Source organism: Terrapene carolina, unplaced genomic scaffold (assembly GCF_002925995.2).
Source record: "Terrapene carolina triunguis isolate 2854851 unplaced genomic scaffold, T_m_triunguis-2.0 Scaffold192, whole genome shotgun sequence".
NCBI classification, from domain to species: domain Eukaryota; kingdom Metazoa; phylum Chordata; order Testudines; family Emydidae; genus Terrapene; species Terrapene triunguis.
The window spans coordinates 25,033,793-25,049,939 of record NW_020664543.1 but is presented as its reverse complement, the minus strand read 5'-3'; the positions used below and the strand labels follow the sequence as shown (position 1 = coordinate 25,049,939).

General features: G+C 51.0%; 1 protein-coding gene across 1 annotated transcript in view; it reads left to right on the top strand.

The window, feature by feature from the left end:
• Nucleotides 1–923: 923 nt before the first annotated feature.
• DNAH9 (dynein axonemal heavy chain 9) overlaps nt 924–16,147 on the top strand; it is a 374,844-nt gene continuing 359,620 nt past the window's right edge. The window contains exons 1-4 of the mRNA XM_026654587.1: nt 924–1,316; nt 8,785–8,981; nt 11,863–12,021; nt 14,013–14,143. Of these exons, the coding sequence (XP_026510372.1) occupies nt 924–1,316; nt 8,785–8,981; nt 11,863–12,021; nt 14,013–14,143 (880 nt within the window). The remainder of the gene's footprint in view (nt 1,317–8,784; nt 8,982–11,862; nt 12,022–14,012; nt 14,144–16,147) is intronic.

Here is a 16,147-nt window from a genome sequence, read left to right as displayed (position 1 = left end):
TGTGTGTGTGTGTGCACGTGCACCAGTGAACCAAATTGTAAACCCTGGATATGATGAAAACTACTTCAAGCCAGAGGCTGTGGCGGTCCCCCCTTCTAGTTCCAGCACCCCAGTTCTAGTGCCTATGCACACTTAGGGTGACCAGATAGCAAGTGTGAAAAATTGGGACCGGGTGGGAGGGCAATAGGTGCCTATATATGAAAAAGCCCCAAATATTGGGACTGACCCTATGAAATCAGGACATCTGGTCATGCTGGGACAGACAAGTCAAACCCCAGGTGCAGGTGACTGGCAGAGTGATGGCACTAGGACACAGCACAGGCACGCCTCTGGGGCCCGGGGCCAGCAGGGGGTGGCATGTGCCACAGTCATAGAATCATAGAATATCAGGGTTGGAAGGGACCTCAGGAGGTCATCTAGTCCAACCCCCTACACTCCCCAGGGCCCTAAATGGCCCCCTCAAGGATTGAGCTCACAATCCTGGGTTTAGCAGGCCAATGCTCAAACCACTGAGCTATCCCCCCCTCGCACACATCACGAAACACCCACCCGGGGGGAGCCACAAGCTTCCACCTCCTGCCGCTCAAGGCTCCCCAGCCGGAGGGAACCGGAGCGGCCCCGGCGGCTGCCTCAGGGTGGGGAGGAGCCGCGTCCGGTCCCCAGAGCAACCGCAGCTCCGCCCTGTACACACGGTCGCCAAGGAGCCTCCGCGGAGCATCAAGCGCAGCCCCGGGCCCGCAGCGCAGCCCTCTCCCCGGACCGTGCGCAGCCCCCAGCTCCGGGACTCGAGCGCAGCTCCCAGCGCAGCCCCCTCTCCGGACCGAGCCCGAGCGCAGCCCCCTCCCCGGACCGTGCCCGAGCGTAGCCCCCAGCTCCGGGACCCGAGCGCAGCCCCCGCTCCGGGGTGTCCTGCCTGCAGCGCCATGGCCGGCCCGGAGGAGGAGGAGGGGTCCCCCGCGGAGGACGCCCCCGGCTCGGATCCCCGCGTCCGGCTGCTCGGGGAGCGCGTGGTGCGGAGCCTGCGGCTGAAGCCGGAGCGCTGGGAGCGCTGTGCGGGCAGCCCCGAGGCGCAGCCCCTGCTGCGGGGCTTCTTGGAGGGCGCCGCGGGGCAGCCGCCGCTGCTGCTGGTGACGCTGAGCCCGGCGGGGCAGCTGGCGCTCAGCACCCAGCTCCCCGCCAGCCCCGGCCGCAGCAAGGCGCTGTTCTTCCTGCGCAGGGGTCCCGGGCCGCTGAGCGCCCCGCCCGGCCCCGGGGAACTGCTCTACGGGGACCTGCCCGCCTCCTCCCTGGAGCACTTCGCCGCCCTGGTGGAGGAGGTAAGGGGGCCGCGGGGAGCCCCAGCGCGGAGGCGGATGGATGGGGTCCCAGGAGCAGCCCTTTCCCCTCCGCGGTTCTGGGTCCTGGCGGCTGGCAGGGACCTACCCCTTGTTGCGGCTGCCCCCCTTCTGGCCTGGCTCCCAGTCTATAGCAGCCCAGGGAGCCAGCGAGGTGCCCAGCCTAGCTGTGCTAGTGCCCCAGGTCCCTGGGCTGGCCTGGCACCAGGAGGGAACCTCTCTGGTTCCCACCTTAGTTCAGAGGTCTGTGACCCACCCCCACTCTTGAGGCTCTGTCCCCTCAGCCTGGCTGAGATGGAGGTGCAGGCTAAGGAGCTGTAGCCTGGCCAAGCAGTGGGGTCTTTTAGCTCAGGGAGCAGCAGCTCATGCTTGTGGAATCAGAGATTTCAGGGTCAGTCCCTGCTGTGGTGACTCACCCAGGGGTGTCCCCATGGACACAGGTCACAGGGGTAAAAAACAAGTTGCTAAGGGGTTGTGTGCAATGTTAAGGTAACATCAAGGAGAGCAAGTCGCTAAGGGACAACAGTGCAAAACTGGAACACACACAACGCAGTGTACTGCCATATACCTGGGTACATCAGCCCCACACATCCCTGTTCCCAGATAGCATCCATTTCCAGAGAAAAGCTGCTCTACTCATCCACACTCACAAGCCACCCAGATACCCTTAACTCTGCCATCTGTAAGCCCAGAAGGGAAGTGTTTACAAAATCAAAACACACCTGTAGACAGGGCCTGTTTAATGCCAGTGTTCCTATGGGATTAATCTGTATTTCTCATGGGTAGCTTGAATCTGGGTTATTTCCGTTTAGGATCACAACTAATATGTCCTTTTGTTTGTAATCTTAATATTGTGAACTAGAATATGTTACCAGTATTTTTCCCAATAGAGGTGTCACCTAATGAAATTTTTTTTAAATAAACATTTATTTTGAATGTGTTCAGTATGAATTTAAGATGGGAAATCTACACAATGATAAGAGTGTATGTGGAAGTAGGTGTGAATGTGGCAGTATTTTGGAGTTGACATTGTTATATTAAGACATTGAACTTTCAGCTCACAGTTGTAGGCTACCAACCAAGTTATTTTGATTTTGTGGGGTAGCATATTTGTTTATGTGGAGCAATATTACATCTCAGTCTTTTTGATGGGTTCTGCAATTTGGTAAATCGTAATTGCACAGATTGCAGTGTTTGTGTGCTGTGACTTTGTTTGTAAATGGTGACAGGTAGCATATGAGAGGACTTGTAAACTCCAGCTGTTATGTAGAATTTTTTGGGTGTAATGAATAGTTTTAGACTGATGTCACTGGGGCTCCTTTGGTCATGTGTCCTGAGCAGGGTGCATGTACTAATCTCTGCCATGCATATTTCTTTATGTAGCTTTTTGTCCGGGAGATGTAAGCATTGTTTCGTGGCACTCCACGGAGGGTAGAGTTAAGGGTCTGACTGTGGCGACAGTAGCTGAGTAGGACTGGTCAGCTTGGGGAATGGGCAGTGTGTGAGTGAGAGAGAGAGAAGAGGAGGGATGTAGGTGAATGGCTTTGTGCTGTGTTTCCTGGCGTTGTGCGTTTGGGTTTTGCATCGCTGTCTCTCAGCCACCTGAACTGTTTTTCACAAAGTGTCTTTTGTGTTTGAACTTCCTGGTTTTCTTGAAAATAGAGAGAGGCAGGCTCAAGAGGACTCAACCAAGGAGGCTCCTTCTCCTCCCCTGTGCAGTCGCTTTGCACCTGCTGTGTGTGCAGAGTAGGGTGAAGCTGGGCTGGCACCAAGGGGCTGCATGGCTCTCCTGGGTGAATTGCACCAGGGGCTCAGTGCCAACCCCATAGATTCTTCTGGTACAGGGGATGTTTCAGGGCAGATCGAGGGCAGGAAGAGACAGGCCTGCACCCCAGGGATCCCCTGCTACAGTCAGGGCCGGCTCTGGCTTTTTGGCCGCCCCAAGCAAAAAAAAAAAAAAACGGGGCGGCCAGAACGGCAAAGCAAAAAAACAAACAAACAAACAAACCTGCGGCGCGGCCGGAGCGCGGGTGCAGGGGGACCGGCTGGGGCTGGGGGGAGCGGGCGGGAGAGAGAGAGAGAGAAGGGGGCTGCCAGGGCTAAAGCAGGGGCGCTGCCACGCAGCCCCTCCCGCTGCGCTGCCGCCTGCCCTGAGGGCTCCGCTCCAGTCGGCGGGGAGGGAAGGAAGAGGACTGCCCTGCTGGGCGCTCTGGTTCTCTGCGCCGCCGCCCCCTACAGGGCAGCCGGAGCAGAACAAACAAACAAACAAACAAAAGCGGCCGTGCCTTCCTAGGATTGGGCAGAACACCGCCTCGAACAGTCTGCCGCCCCAAGCACCAGCTTGCTCAGCTGGTGCCTGGAGCCGGCCCTGGCTACAGTGATGCCCATAGGGACTATGGCAGTGGGAGGTAGGGAGGGCAAGCTAGGGCTGTCCGCAGGCTGCTCTAACCTGCTACTGTGGCCCCTCTGTCCTCTGCCTGCCCCAGCATCACATCAGGGAGGTGCAAAGCCTCCCCTCTTAGTCCCTGCGCTCACTCAGGAACCCAACGTGCTATAGAAAATCCACACTCAGGTTGATCATTCGTGACTCTTCTCTGATGTGAACAAACTGCACTATTGGGCTGAATCAGCCACTCACACTGGGGACAGGAGCAGGCCCTTCCACCCAGGGTGGGGCAGACCATGCAGATGAGCCCCCAGCTCTGTGGCGATGCCTCATATGGGAACGCCTCTGCTTGTGTCACATGTGCTCTTTGGCAGAGGGACCGAGCTGGGCCTGAAGGCAGTGCAGGAGCAGCGCAGAGCTGCAAGCAGAGCTGCTGAGCAGGCTCCACCCTCTGCTGAAGAGCTTCATGTGATTCTCTCATCTTCCCATTCTCCTACTCTGCCCTGTCAGCCAAGCCCTTGTTTCTCTGAAGGAGCGCAGTACCCAAGTGGAATGAACACTGGTCTTGCTGGCTAGACTGACTTCAATGACCTGCGAGGAGGACTTGAAGGAGTCTGAAGAACCTCTCCTTTTGCTGACCAGGGCGCCTGACGAGAGCCCGGTATAGTGACACCTTTTCTGCTGCAGTAACATGTATGGCCCTGGCAGTTGGGATGTCACGCAATTAAGTTCACTATTTTATTGGGGATTTTTTTTTTTTTATAATTTGTGTGGCTGTTCCCTAGCCTAGGCTATAGTCTAGTGTACTAAATACCGTGAGTTCCTCGCTGTGTGTGACTGTTAACGCGAGAACACCGTACTGAGTGAACACAGGAATTATGGAGATGGTGGCCACAGCTCTGTAGTTAAGGTTGACTTTTCCACCAATGACAGGGATTCAGCTTTTTTATTACGCATGACAGCATCCCTGCACCCTCCCCACAATTACAGCACTTGCTCCTTGAACTTCAAATGACTTCTCAGAGAAGTTAAACATAAATCCGTTAATTAGTTTATGAATTAAAATTAATTTTAAAATCGGTCCTTTAAGAACTTTAGCGGCTTGTTAGACTCTGCTCAGTCATTGTCTATTAACAGAGAAATTGGCAGAAAGGTGAATCTTGAGAAAATCTGGCGCAATAATTAGTTGTTTTTGAAGATACAGATAGATGAATATATAGATATGTAGAATTAATAGTAACTTTATCCATTATTTCTCATAATTGAAAGTTTCCCCTTCAGCAGAGGCTGAGGAATAAAGTTCTGCTCTAGAAAAACTTACCAAGAATTGCCCTCTTTCAAAATGGCTGCCATCTCCTGTTCTCATCGGGACTGAAGCCACAGGCTGCCTTTAGCAAAGATAGCCAACCCCTGCATTCTGCTGCGCCTCTCTGCCTCCAGCATAGCTTCACTCCAGTTGGGAATAGTGGGAAGAAGTGTCCATCTTTGGTAAGGGCAGCTGATGGTTTCAATCCTATTGAGAACAATTTGAGATGGTGACTATTTTGAGAAGGCCATCTTAACCAAGGGTGAAACCCACTCTTTGGACTCCACCTGGAAACCAATAGGCTGGCAGTAGAGGTCCCAGAGCACTGATGTCATGTGCTGTTGCCAAGATACACTGCATTGTGCGCTGGCTTCAGTTTCTGGGTTGATTTAAGGCCAAGCCCCATGTACAGCGCATTGCAGTACTCTAATCCCGAGGTGATAACAGCATGAATAATGGTAACAAGGACCTCATCTGAAAGAAACGCACAACCTCAGTACAGATGAAGATGGACAAGAGCCTTCCTAGAAGCTGCTGCTATATGATTATGATCATCTAGCAAGAGCTAGGATCCAATATACCCTCAGTCACAGTGGCTAATACAATCCTTGCCGTATCTTCTGGTTGTTTCCTCCAACCAATAAACATTACCTCTGTCTTATTTGGACTGAGCTTCAGCCACTTAGCTCTCATTGAAGTCCCAATCTCACCCAGACATCACAGAACAGTGGCTGATTTGAATCAGACAGATGCACTGCTGGCTGTCAGCATACTGAAAGCACTGGTCTCCCATATCCTCTCATTAACTTTTCTAATGGCCTTGCACACAAGTGGAACAAAAGTAAAGACACGCGGGGAGCTTGCTGGGCTCCAGATGAGTGCCCTCAGTGATGAAGAAAAGTCTCCTAAAGCCACCTTCTGGAGGGAAAGGAGTCACCAGAGAACAACCCCATCTGCTCCTGTTACATTCTGCAGCTTAGGACCAATGGTATTGAAAGCAGCTGGTAGATTTAATCTTATCAGCCTGGAAACCCAGTCTCCTTCCATCCTTAGGGTGAGATCATTTCTGCTGGAGCAGTTTCTGTTCTGTGCCCTTATTGATAAGGGTCAAAGAGACCTGAGACATCTAGGTGTTCTGTGTCTATAATCTTAACCAGAACTGGAAGATTAGATGCTGGGCAATTGTCAGCCAGAGTGTCAAAGTTAAGTGTTGGTTTTTTGAACAAAGGACACATAACAGCTTCCGTAAGAGAAACTGGCATGCTGTCCTCCCTAGGCGTTGGCTATCTCCACTAGCAACAGAAGATCCAGTCCGATCTTAACACAGCATCAAGACAATAATGCTTTAGCTGAGCTCCAAGTAGCAGCTTTACAGCTCTCAATCAGCACAGGATGAACAAATGCTGTGGAAGTGACCGCTACCCACCCTCCAGTAGAAAGGTCTGTAAGTTGTTCTGGTGGAGGAACTTCACTGAGCACACAGCATGGGTGGATACAGAATATGATCCCATTGGATCACTTCTGGAGTGAATGGGACTGTCCTTTAGCTTTTCAGCAAAAGCCGCAGGCAGTATTGGGGAGGTCATGAAAGGCATTGTCCCCACAGCCATCTGAACACCTGAGGTGTGCAGCTGAGTTTAGCATGGAAGATCATGAGGCTTAAGAACAATACTGACACAGAAACTGCCTTATTTCAATCAAAATATGGGACCACAGTCCAGGCTTTGGGATGGGATGTTAGGATGGCTTCCCCCTTAAGAAAACTGTCATCAAAGCCTGCAGCTGCCACTCTCCTGGCATATGAGAGAGCCTGCAGGAAGGAACCTCCAATGACAGGTGAAAGGAGCAGACACCAAGAGGCACCGAAGGATCCCCCATAGCCTAGATCAGAGGTCTGAAACACGCGGCCCGCGCAGCTCATCCCTGCGGCCCGCCAAGCTCCCCGCGCCGCCTCCCCCATTACTTCCTGTCGCCGCCAAACTCCCCGCCCCCCCGAGTTATTTTATGTGGCAGCTAAGCTCCCCGGGCGCTGCTCCCCAATGTTTGGGGCCGGGTCTCTCCCCCGGCCCCGCCTGCCGCCCCCACACACCTCCCCCGAGTGTCCCCCGGCCTCACTTGCTGCCCCCTCACCGCCCCAAGTCTGCAGCTCTGCTCCGCTCTCTTCTGCCGGTTTCCAGCATCACCTGCTGCCGCAGGGTCCTAGTGCCCCGCTCCACTAGGGCCAGGGCAGGCTGCCCTTCCCCTGCCCTTCTGCCCTAGTCCTGAGCCTCTCCAATGCCCTGAGCCTCTCCAATGCCCCAAACCCCTCATCCCCAGCCCCATAGCCCTCACCCCTGCACCCCCTCCTATCCCCAGACTCCATCCCAGAGCCTGAACCCCCCACCCCCTGCCCCAGCCCGGAGCCTGCACCCAGCACCCAAACTCCATCCCAGAGTCTGCACCCCAGACTCCCTCCCCCATCCAAACTCCCTCCCAGAGCCTTAGGCAGGTGGGGGCGGAGTTTGGGGGGGGCAGGTTCTGGGCACCACCAAAATTTCTACAAACCTGCCACCCCTGGAAGAGGCAGAGCAGGGGTGGAGTGGTGGTGCAGCCCAGTGCAGTGGGGGGGGGGGGCTTTACTGAGTGTATATATTTTATTAAAACCACTTGGAGGAGGAGGTGGAGAAGAGATGGGGTGGGGTGGGGCCTCATGGAAGGGGTGGAGTGGGGGCGGGGCCAGGGGCAGCAATGGGGGGTGTCAGTGATGCGGCCTTCGGGCCAATGCACTAGTCCTCATGTGGCCCTCGTGGTCATTTGAGTTTGAGACCCCTGGCCTAGATGCAGTTAGGATTGCAGTTCCATAGAGTCACAGTTTGTGGTTTTGAACATACACGGTGCTCAGACCTTTAACATGCTCTTTTTAAAAGGCTGCCCACAGACTGAGCCCTCTTGCATGGAGGAGTTAGAAACCAATCCAAAATCCAGTAAAAACAAGGAACATTTTAAAATGACTAGTAAAGGACAAGAGCCTAGAGCCATCCGTTCACCCATTCCTAGTTAGAGCCATGTGGGTGTAAAGCAGGTGGGCAGATAGTGAGTGATGAAGGGCTGTGTGGAATTGGCTGGGTCTCTTTTCTGTTCCTTTCCAGACTCTCAAATGTTTGGGTTTTTGAAAGGTGTAGAATATAAGTAAGAAATACTGTTTTAGTGTGTGGTGGGACTCCATCACACACTTTCCAGCATAACTCCTGCTGAATTAGCTTTTTATTTGGGAATAATCTTTTGATTTCTGAGCTCTTTGTTCTAGTCACTGATAAATGCAGAAGCAAGAAGCAAATGCTGCTACAAAGGAGTTCTGGGGTTTTATAACTAAATTGTGTCCTTTTGAAAGGTACTGAGCCTACAAACCCTCTAATTATCCACAAAACAGGTGGAGTGTTGGGGGCAGAGGTGCAGGCTTCTTCATACATGTCCCAAATATAAACTGCAAGGACTGCTACTGTGGGGTAGAGAAGAAGTAACTTGCTGTGGCTCATTCAGTCCTTGGAGACTGCTCCGATTGCCAATAGGGCTGACAATTATAATGGGTGTTATATGAATGCCAGTCCATTAGGAACCAGCCTGAACCCCCTCCATGCTCATTTCATGTGGGCACACAGGATCCAGTTTGGTGGCTGGCTGATGAAAGGATCCGGGGCCCGTGAGCTATTCAGTCCCACTTGGCTTTTTCTTCTTTATTACTTATCTGCTGTAAACTGGCTCAATGGTTTATATTACAGGTAGTAGCACCAGTCCTGGCAAACCAGAAGAATCACCACAGCTGGCCACATGTGGTGTCACAGGACATTATGCGTCATGTCCACAGCCTGAAAAGTAACATTTTTGTGGTTATTGGTCAAGTAAAAGGGAAGACCCTACTCCCTCTTCCAGCAGGCTCTGAGAGAATGGAGTATATAGATTGTGAAAATGAAAAAATGTAAGTGAAGTTTTGAGTTTTCATCTACTTTGCTCGCCGCATGTTTGTTTTTATTTCTGCTAGGAATCCCATGCAAAAATAAGCAGGACTTTCCTCATTCACTATCCATTCTCCTTGCTAGTCAGCCAAGGAAGTGAGGCCTAATACTCAACCTGATGGCATTCTGTTTGTCTGCCTGTAACACGATAACTTTTGAAGACCACATCCAATCAGTTCCACAATTTCTGGGAACATTTGAAGCATCAGTGGGAAGAACCCCATTGATTTTGGGGGTAGTCAGGAAACCAAAATATTGGAAAAGCCTCATTTCCTTACTGTGCCCATTTGATGCTCTAGGCAGATGGGGATTGTGACATCACAGATAACGCAGCCAGTCATCATTCACACCCTCTAGTTCAGGGGTGGGCAAACTTTTTGGCCTGAGGGCCACACTGGGGGGAGGGATAGCTCAGTGGTTTGAGCGTTGGCCTGCTAAACCCAGGGTTGTGGGTTCAGTCCTTGAGGGGGCCATTTAGGAATCTGGGGCAAAAATCTATCGGGGACGGTACTTGGTCCTGCTAGTGAAGGCAGGGGACTGGACTCGACTCGATGACCTTTCAAGGTCCCTTCCAGCTCTATGAGATAGGTATATCTCCATATTATAATTATCTGAGTATAGAAATTGTAAGGTGGGCCATGAATGCTCATGAAATTGGGGTTGGGGTGTAGGAGGGGGTGAGAGCTGTGGCTGGGGGTGCAGGCTCTGGGGTGGGGATGAGAATGAGGTGTTTGGGTTGCAGGAGTGTTCCCTGGGCTGGGATCGAGGGGTTTGGAGGGCTGGGCTGGGGTGGGATCAGGGGTGCAGGCTCCGGGGGGCACTTACCTCAAGAGGCTCCCGGAAGCAGCGGTATGTCCACCCTCCGGCTCCTACGTGGAGGCGTGGTCAGGCGTCTCTGCTGCGCACTGCCCCGTCTGCAGGCGCCTCCCCTACAGCTCCCATTGGCCGTGGTCCCTGGCCAATGGGAGCTGTGGGGGCAGCGCTTGGGGCAGGGGCAGCATGCGGAGTGGAGCCTCCTGGCTGCCCCTTTGTGTAGGAGCCGGAGGGGGACATGCTGCTGCTTCCAGGAGCTGTGCAGAGCAGCCCCCAACCCTGCTCCCTGGCTGGAGCGCTGGAGCGGGGCAAGCCCCAGACCCCTCTCCCCAGAGGGAGCTCGAGGGCCCAATAAAATGGCTGGCGGGCCGGACTCGGCCTGCGGGCCGTAGTTTGCCCACTCCTGCTCTAGTTCATTTACATGCTTCAATCCTATTGGTTGAAATGCACCAGCAAAATAAACCTGTGGGGTCAGAACTGAGGTGCTCCGACACAGTGGGGAGGCGTGGGGGTTCAGTGCTGGAATAGTGGGAGCTGTATTGGAGTGAGGCTGGAGCTTTGCACTGTCGCTCCCGCCCCACTAAGCCTGTCTCAGGCAAGATCATTTTACCTTTGTCCAGTGAAAACTTGTAATTTAGCTAGACAGTGCCCATTTGGTGCCACAGGTAGAGAGATTCCTTTGCCTGCAGCAGCCAGGGGGAACTGTGAAGGGGAGAGATGACCAAGGCAGGCAGCAGGGTTAGGGGTAAAGGTTTAAGACTAGGGTTTGGGTTTCTTGAGGGAGGGAGTGCTGATTGGGTGAGTTATTTATGATGTCACAGTGCTACTGCTCAGGCTCCTCTGCCTGCAGCACCATATGGGCTGCCACGGGGAAGTTGCTGATGTGAAACTGCTGAAGCAACGAGGAAGAGGAGTGGTAACATTAAATGTAGGTGAAATGGCTACAGGGTCAGGGGTAGAGACTGTGTCCCTGCCACTCCCCCCACCTGCCAGCTCAGCCGGCAGCAGCAATGGAGTGTTTAACCCTCTAGACTAGAGGAAACAAATCCTGTTCCTCTTTATCATTTTCTTTGCCTCACCATGGTGCTGCTGCCTGTCTTGAGATGATGCATCTCCCTGCCTAGGGGCCTGTTCCCACTCCTGTTGAGTTCAGAGGAGCAGGATCAAGCCAAAGATTGTAACTGAGAAGTTCAGTGATTAAATACTACAGTGACAGGCGCTACAGAGAAACCTAGGATAGACAGGCCCTGAGAGAAGCTGATCCCCATAGCTAGCCAAGCAAAGGGAGGCCCAACTCTGCTCTATGGAATTTCTTTGACTGTCTTTCTGACTGTCTGCCACACAAAAACCTTTGAAGACTGAGCCCATTTGGTGCTGCAGGCATAGGAGCATTTTGACATCCAACAGTTATCAGGAGCTGTGCTCCCCGTTTCCAGCCTTTTGGGCAGCAAGCTGGCACCTCCTCTGCTCCTTCAGCTTAGCAGCCACCTTGCATGGTTTCTCTCCTAGCTGAGTCTAGTAAATCGCTGGAGGCAAGATGGAGCAGGTTGTGCAAAGAGCAGCATTGGGAGAGATGATTCTGCTTGAGGCATAGTCTCCCCAGTGCTCCTCATGGGATGGGGGGCTCCATACCACCCCCTACTGGGGCAGTGGCATACATGCCACAATCTTGTCCATGCTGTGCAAGTTCAGATACTAAACACGAGCAAGTCTCATGCCTCAGGGGGTCAGAAAGTAAGATGTTTGGGTGCATTATTGTTTCTGCCTGCCTTCCCTTGAATGATCAGGTACTGGTCACTGCTGGTGGCAGGATGTTGGCTTAGATGATGTTATCCACTATAAAGGCATTTTAGAAACTTTCTCCAGAATGAATTTACTGTACTATTAAAAAAAAGTGTGGGGGTTTAAGATACACAGCACCTTGTGAAATAAACGTTGGCATCTGGTTATTTTGCACAGCATATCTGATTCCTGTGCATTGTCAAACAAAAACCAAACTTCACAGGGAGACTTTGTATTTACTTTCTGCAGTGTGGAACTGGTGGATAAATCTCTCGTGCACGCCATTGAGTCAACAGTGATAGAATGGAGCTACCAGATCCAGGGAGCGTTGAAAAGAGAGTCATCAGAGCCACTTCTGCAAGGCAGCAACCCCAATCCAAAGGTGGAGTTAGAATTCTGGAAAAACAGGTGCGTTGCAGGCAGCCTGGCAGTGTATGTTTGTCAGTCGAAGCTCGTGTTACATGGAAGGGAAATGCTGCAAGCAGCCAGCACTACTCAGACAAGATATAAAGACTAAGCAGTTTAAAGTTTATATAAAGACTCAAGATAGAGAAGTTTATTCAAGCTCATAAAATAACTATGAGCTGTGAAATACATAGGAGGTCACTGCTGGTGCAACTGGCAGTATTTCAGTTGACCACCAGCGTAGGGGCTCCAAACCTAAGGGATCTTTTCTAAAATCCCCCTTCCATCACAGCTAAGAACAGGCGACACTGTGACGGGGACCCCAGGGTACAACCTGGAACCATGAGACTGCTCTGTCCCCTTAACTCTCCAGCCTGGGCTGTCTCTCTCAATGCTTTGCTAGTGACAAGCAGCAGGTGCTGTTATCACTCAGCCACCAGCATAGAGACACACCCAGGTAAGTTGCATGAGTGCTCTCTAAGCCACTCATGAACTGTAAAGTGGGAGACACCAGCAAATCCCTCCAGCACCCAGTCTTGCACCCAGACAATGTATCATCTTACACTGCTCAAGACCTTCTCTTGAACAGTGCAAACGTATTAATTAGTTCGCCACTTCGTCAAAGGATAGTGGACCGTGCACCAGCCTTTGTAATCTGAGCAGATTCCCCAAGCGCTTTAGATAAACTCACTGGTAAAGATAAACCATTAAAATAGGCTTATTAACTACAGAAAGATAGATTTGAAGTGATTATAAGTGGTAGGCATAAGGTCAGAGTTAGTTACCTAAGAAATAAAAGTAAAATCGCTGTCTAAATCCTAAACTCCATTAGACTAAGCAAGATTTGAATCAAACAGCTTTTCTCACCCCACTATGTTGCAGTCAGGTTACAGTTCTTAATACACAGCCTAGGACCAATCTCATCAGTTTGAAGTCTTTGTCTTCTCAGCGTTCTTGGTGCCTTCAGCGTAGGTGGGGGAGGAGAGAGGTAATTGCATGATGCCACTGTCCCTTATTTTATACTTTCAGTTCATGTCCCAGGAATGATACTGGCCAGGCATGTCCTGGTGGGCCTTGATGAGTCACAGAGTTGAGCAATCCCCATTGTGCAGTACTTGTACAACTGTGTCTAACAAAATTATAAATCTCTTGTTTACATTTCCCCGGCTGGTCAATGGCTCGCGATGGTCACTTAACGCCCACCCGGGTGAGGGTCACCTCCTTTGTTGCCACTGGAGAGCTAGCTGTGGGCATCTCCCGGACACACAATGTATTTCAGTAACAACCATATGGCAGAATATCATAATTTCATACACACTAACAATATACATGTTTTGACAGGACAATGGGTTTCAGCAGATCATGACCTTTCATATGTCACCTTACATGGCACGCTTTGTATGGAGATTACAGGGTGCTACTTTGAGGTAAAGTGTGTCACAGACACCAGTAAGAGCTAATTGAAGCCTCTCACTGGGCTTCTTCCCCTCTCTCCAATAAACTCAAAGCCAGTTTTTGAAGCCCAAAACATGTTACGTTTTCTGACACAAAGGAATCCATTTCTCTGCTTGCAGTGAGGGGTTAGAGGCCCCAGTAGCAGCGACAGACCCTGACTCAGGAATCAGACTTGCTACAAGCTGTTTTTATCTACAATAGGCTCCAGTGATTTAACATGCTCAGCCAACTCAGTTAAAAAATGCAGAGCTCATTTCCTGTCCTCCGCCCCTCCTGTCTGGTACTTCAGGAGGGGCACCTGGCAATTGGACTGCGGGCAGTCACTGACTTTGACCCCTGGACTGGGCTTCCCCTTGGAATAAGGATTAGCCCTCACAGTGCTGAAGCCCATGAGGTCCGAGGAACTCCCATGAGTCAGCAGCCACGCAAGCTAGGTGTGAATTGCTCAACGCAGATGGAGTGGAGATGGACGTTTATTTGCCTGGGTTCAGCTGCTGTGATCTCTACCTAGCGCTCTCATCTCTTTTGCTTTGCTGTAGGTACGAGGACCTGGAATGCATTTACAATCAGCTGAAAACTCAGAAGGTGAGGAAAATGGCCGAACTGCTAGACAGAGTGCAGAGCAGCTACTTCCCAGCCTTCAAAGCGATGTTCAGAGATGTCGTAGAAGGTGAGATTTGGGCACCCTCTTTGCCTTAGCTATGCTGATTTCATGGTTGGTCTTTTCCCCATCCCCTGATTTTTATAGCTACAGTACCAACACGACTGGTCTGCAGTGGCATTGGTCCTTGATGTGAAGCCTTGGAGCCTGTGGGAGAGGGGTGCAGGGAGGGGATTGTTGGGAAGGGCATCCTGGAGGACGAAGGGGCAGAAGGGTTAGAGGTTTGGGATTGTAGATGACCCTGCAGTTTTGATACCATCTTGGGATCAGTTTGATTACTGGTCTGTGGATCCAGAAACCTCCCAAAAGTCATGGAGAGGAATTTTGGGATGTGTTCCGCCTTTAATAATAATCTCATATTAATCCAGAGTGCCTCATCCTGATGGATTAATGTAACCTAATACAGTGTGATTGTGGTGGCTGCTTTACAGCAAGCCACAGCCCTTCACAACAGTTTAGGGCAGGAAATGTTGAATACTGTATCCAACTGGAACTAAAAGGGGAGTTTTCATTAGACTACTTATTGCCCAAACTGGAATTTAGTCTGGACACCAGGGTTCACACCCCAGTCTTGTGAAAATAATCGTTTGCAACTGCTGTGGGCAGAGCACCTTTTGGTCTGAGGATATTAAGGCACTTGATAAAGGTGGGCAGATATCGTTCTCCCTGTTTTCCTGAGGAGTCATTGCAGGTGTGGAAAGCTGATGTGACTTGCCCAAGGTCACACAGCAGGACAGCAGGTCAGTGGCTTGGCTGAGTAGAGAACTCAGATTTTGATTCTGAGTCCTCAGTGCAGACTTTTTGTCAGAGCAATCTCCAGGAAAAGTGCAATGGGTCTGAGTGCAATAAATGGTTGCGTCCTTGGTTTTATGTTTCATCTGAAAAGAGTGTCTTCTAGCATTATGTTGGACTGGATCAGAGGGAACATCCTTAGAATCACTCCATACAGCTCCTGGGATCTCCTTCAAGATCTTCCATCCAGTACTGACCTGCTTAGGTCATAAGATCTGACAAGACCATCGTCCTAATTGGTATCACTTCTAAAGAAAACAAAGTTATAAAAGATTAAAGCCTGGGTTAGTATCCTCTAGGTGATGCAGGGGATTAACGTTCCAGCCTTTCTCCTCCTTATTTTGCCCTCCCAGTGCATTTACAGTGGAACAAGAGGAATTACTCCTTTGGGCAGACAAAGGACCGTACTCCTTTGGGCAGACAAAGGACTGTTGCCTCCCTATTTAAATCAGAATTATAAGAATGTTGGCACATTGATTCAGAAATTTTGTCATTTTACAGAAGAAAAGAGAATAGTTTCTAAGAAGTTTTCTACTGTGTGTCTTTGAGAAGCAAAATTACAGCCAAGCAATGCCCAACTCTGCAGAAGTTCAGTCTTCTCAAGTAAGCCATGCCCAGTGGAATTCAGTCCAGCCCAAACAAAATCCCGAGAATTTACTGTAGTTTCCTTCATTATCGGGGAAGGAGGAATCTCTGAGAAGGCCGTGAGGGCTAGCTTGATAAGGGGGATTTAGGCTGAGCGTTACAGCGCTTAAGCCCCGCCCCCTCAAAGGAACTTCAGTGCCTAAGTCTGGGCAGAGATAGGGGCTTCCCTCTGCTTGGGATTCACCGCTATTGAATCTGCTCCTGGAGTTAGGCTGACCTAGCTTAAGCACCTTTCTCAAGAAAAAATGAGGAGGTGTGGTTGGTACCACTCCCACCATACCCAATAGTTCGAGCACTCTCTCAGGTTGTGGGATACCTGGTTTCAAATCCTTGCTCTGCAGTAGGGAAATCAGTGCTCAAATTGATCAACTCCCTGCAGAGTAGGGATTTGAACCCAAGTCTCCCACATCCCAGCTGAGTGCCCGAACTTCTGGGATGAGAACTTCTGTTAAAGTTGTGCCACTTTGTACAAAATATTTAAATATTCATTTGGGCCAGAGAGAGAGAGAGAGAGAACAAGAGATTGACCCAATGCTTAGAACACTCACCTGGGGCGTGGGAGTCTCAAGTCCCCGT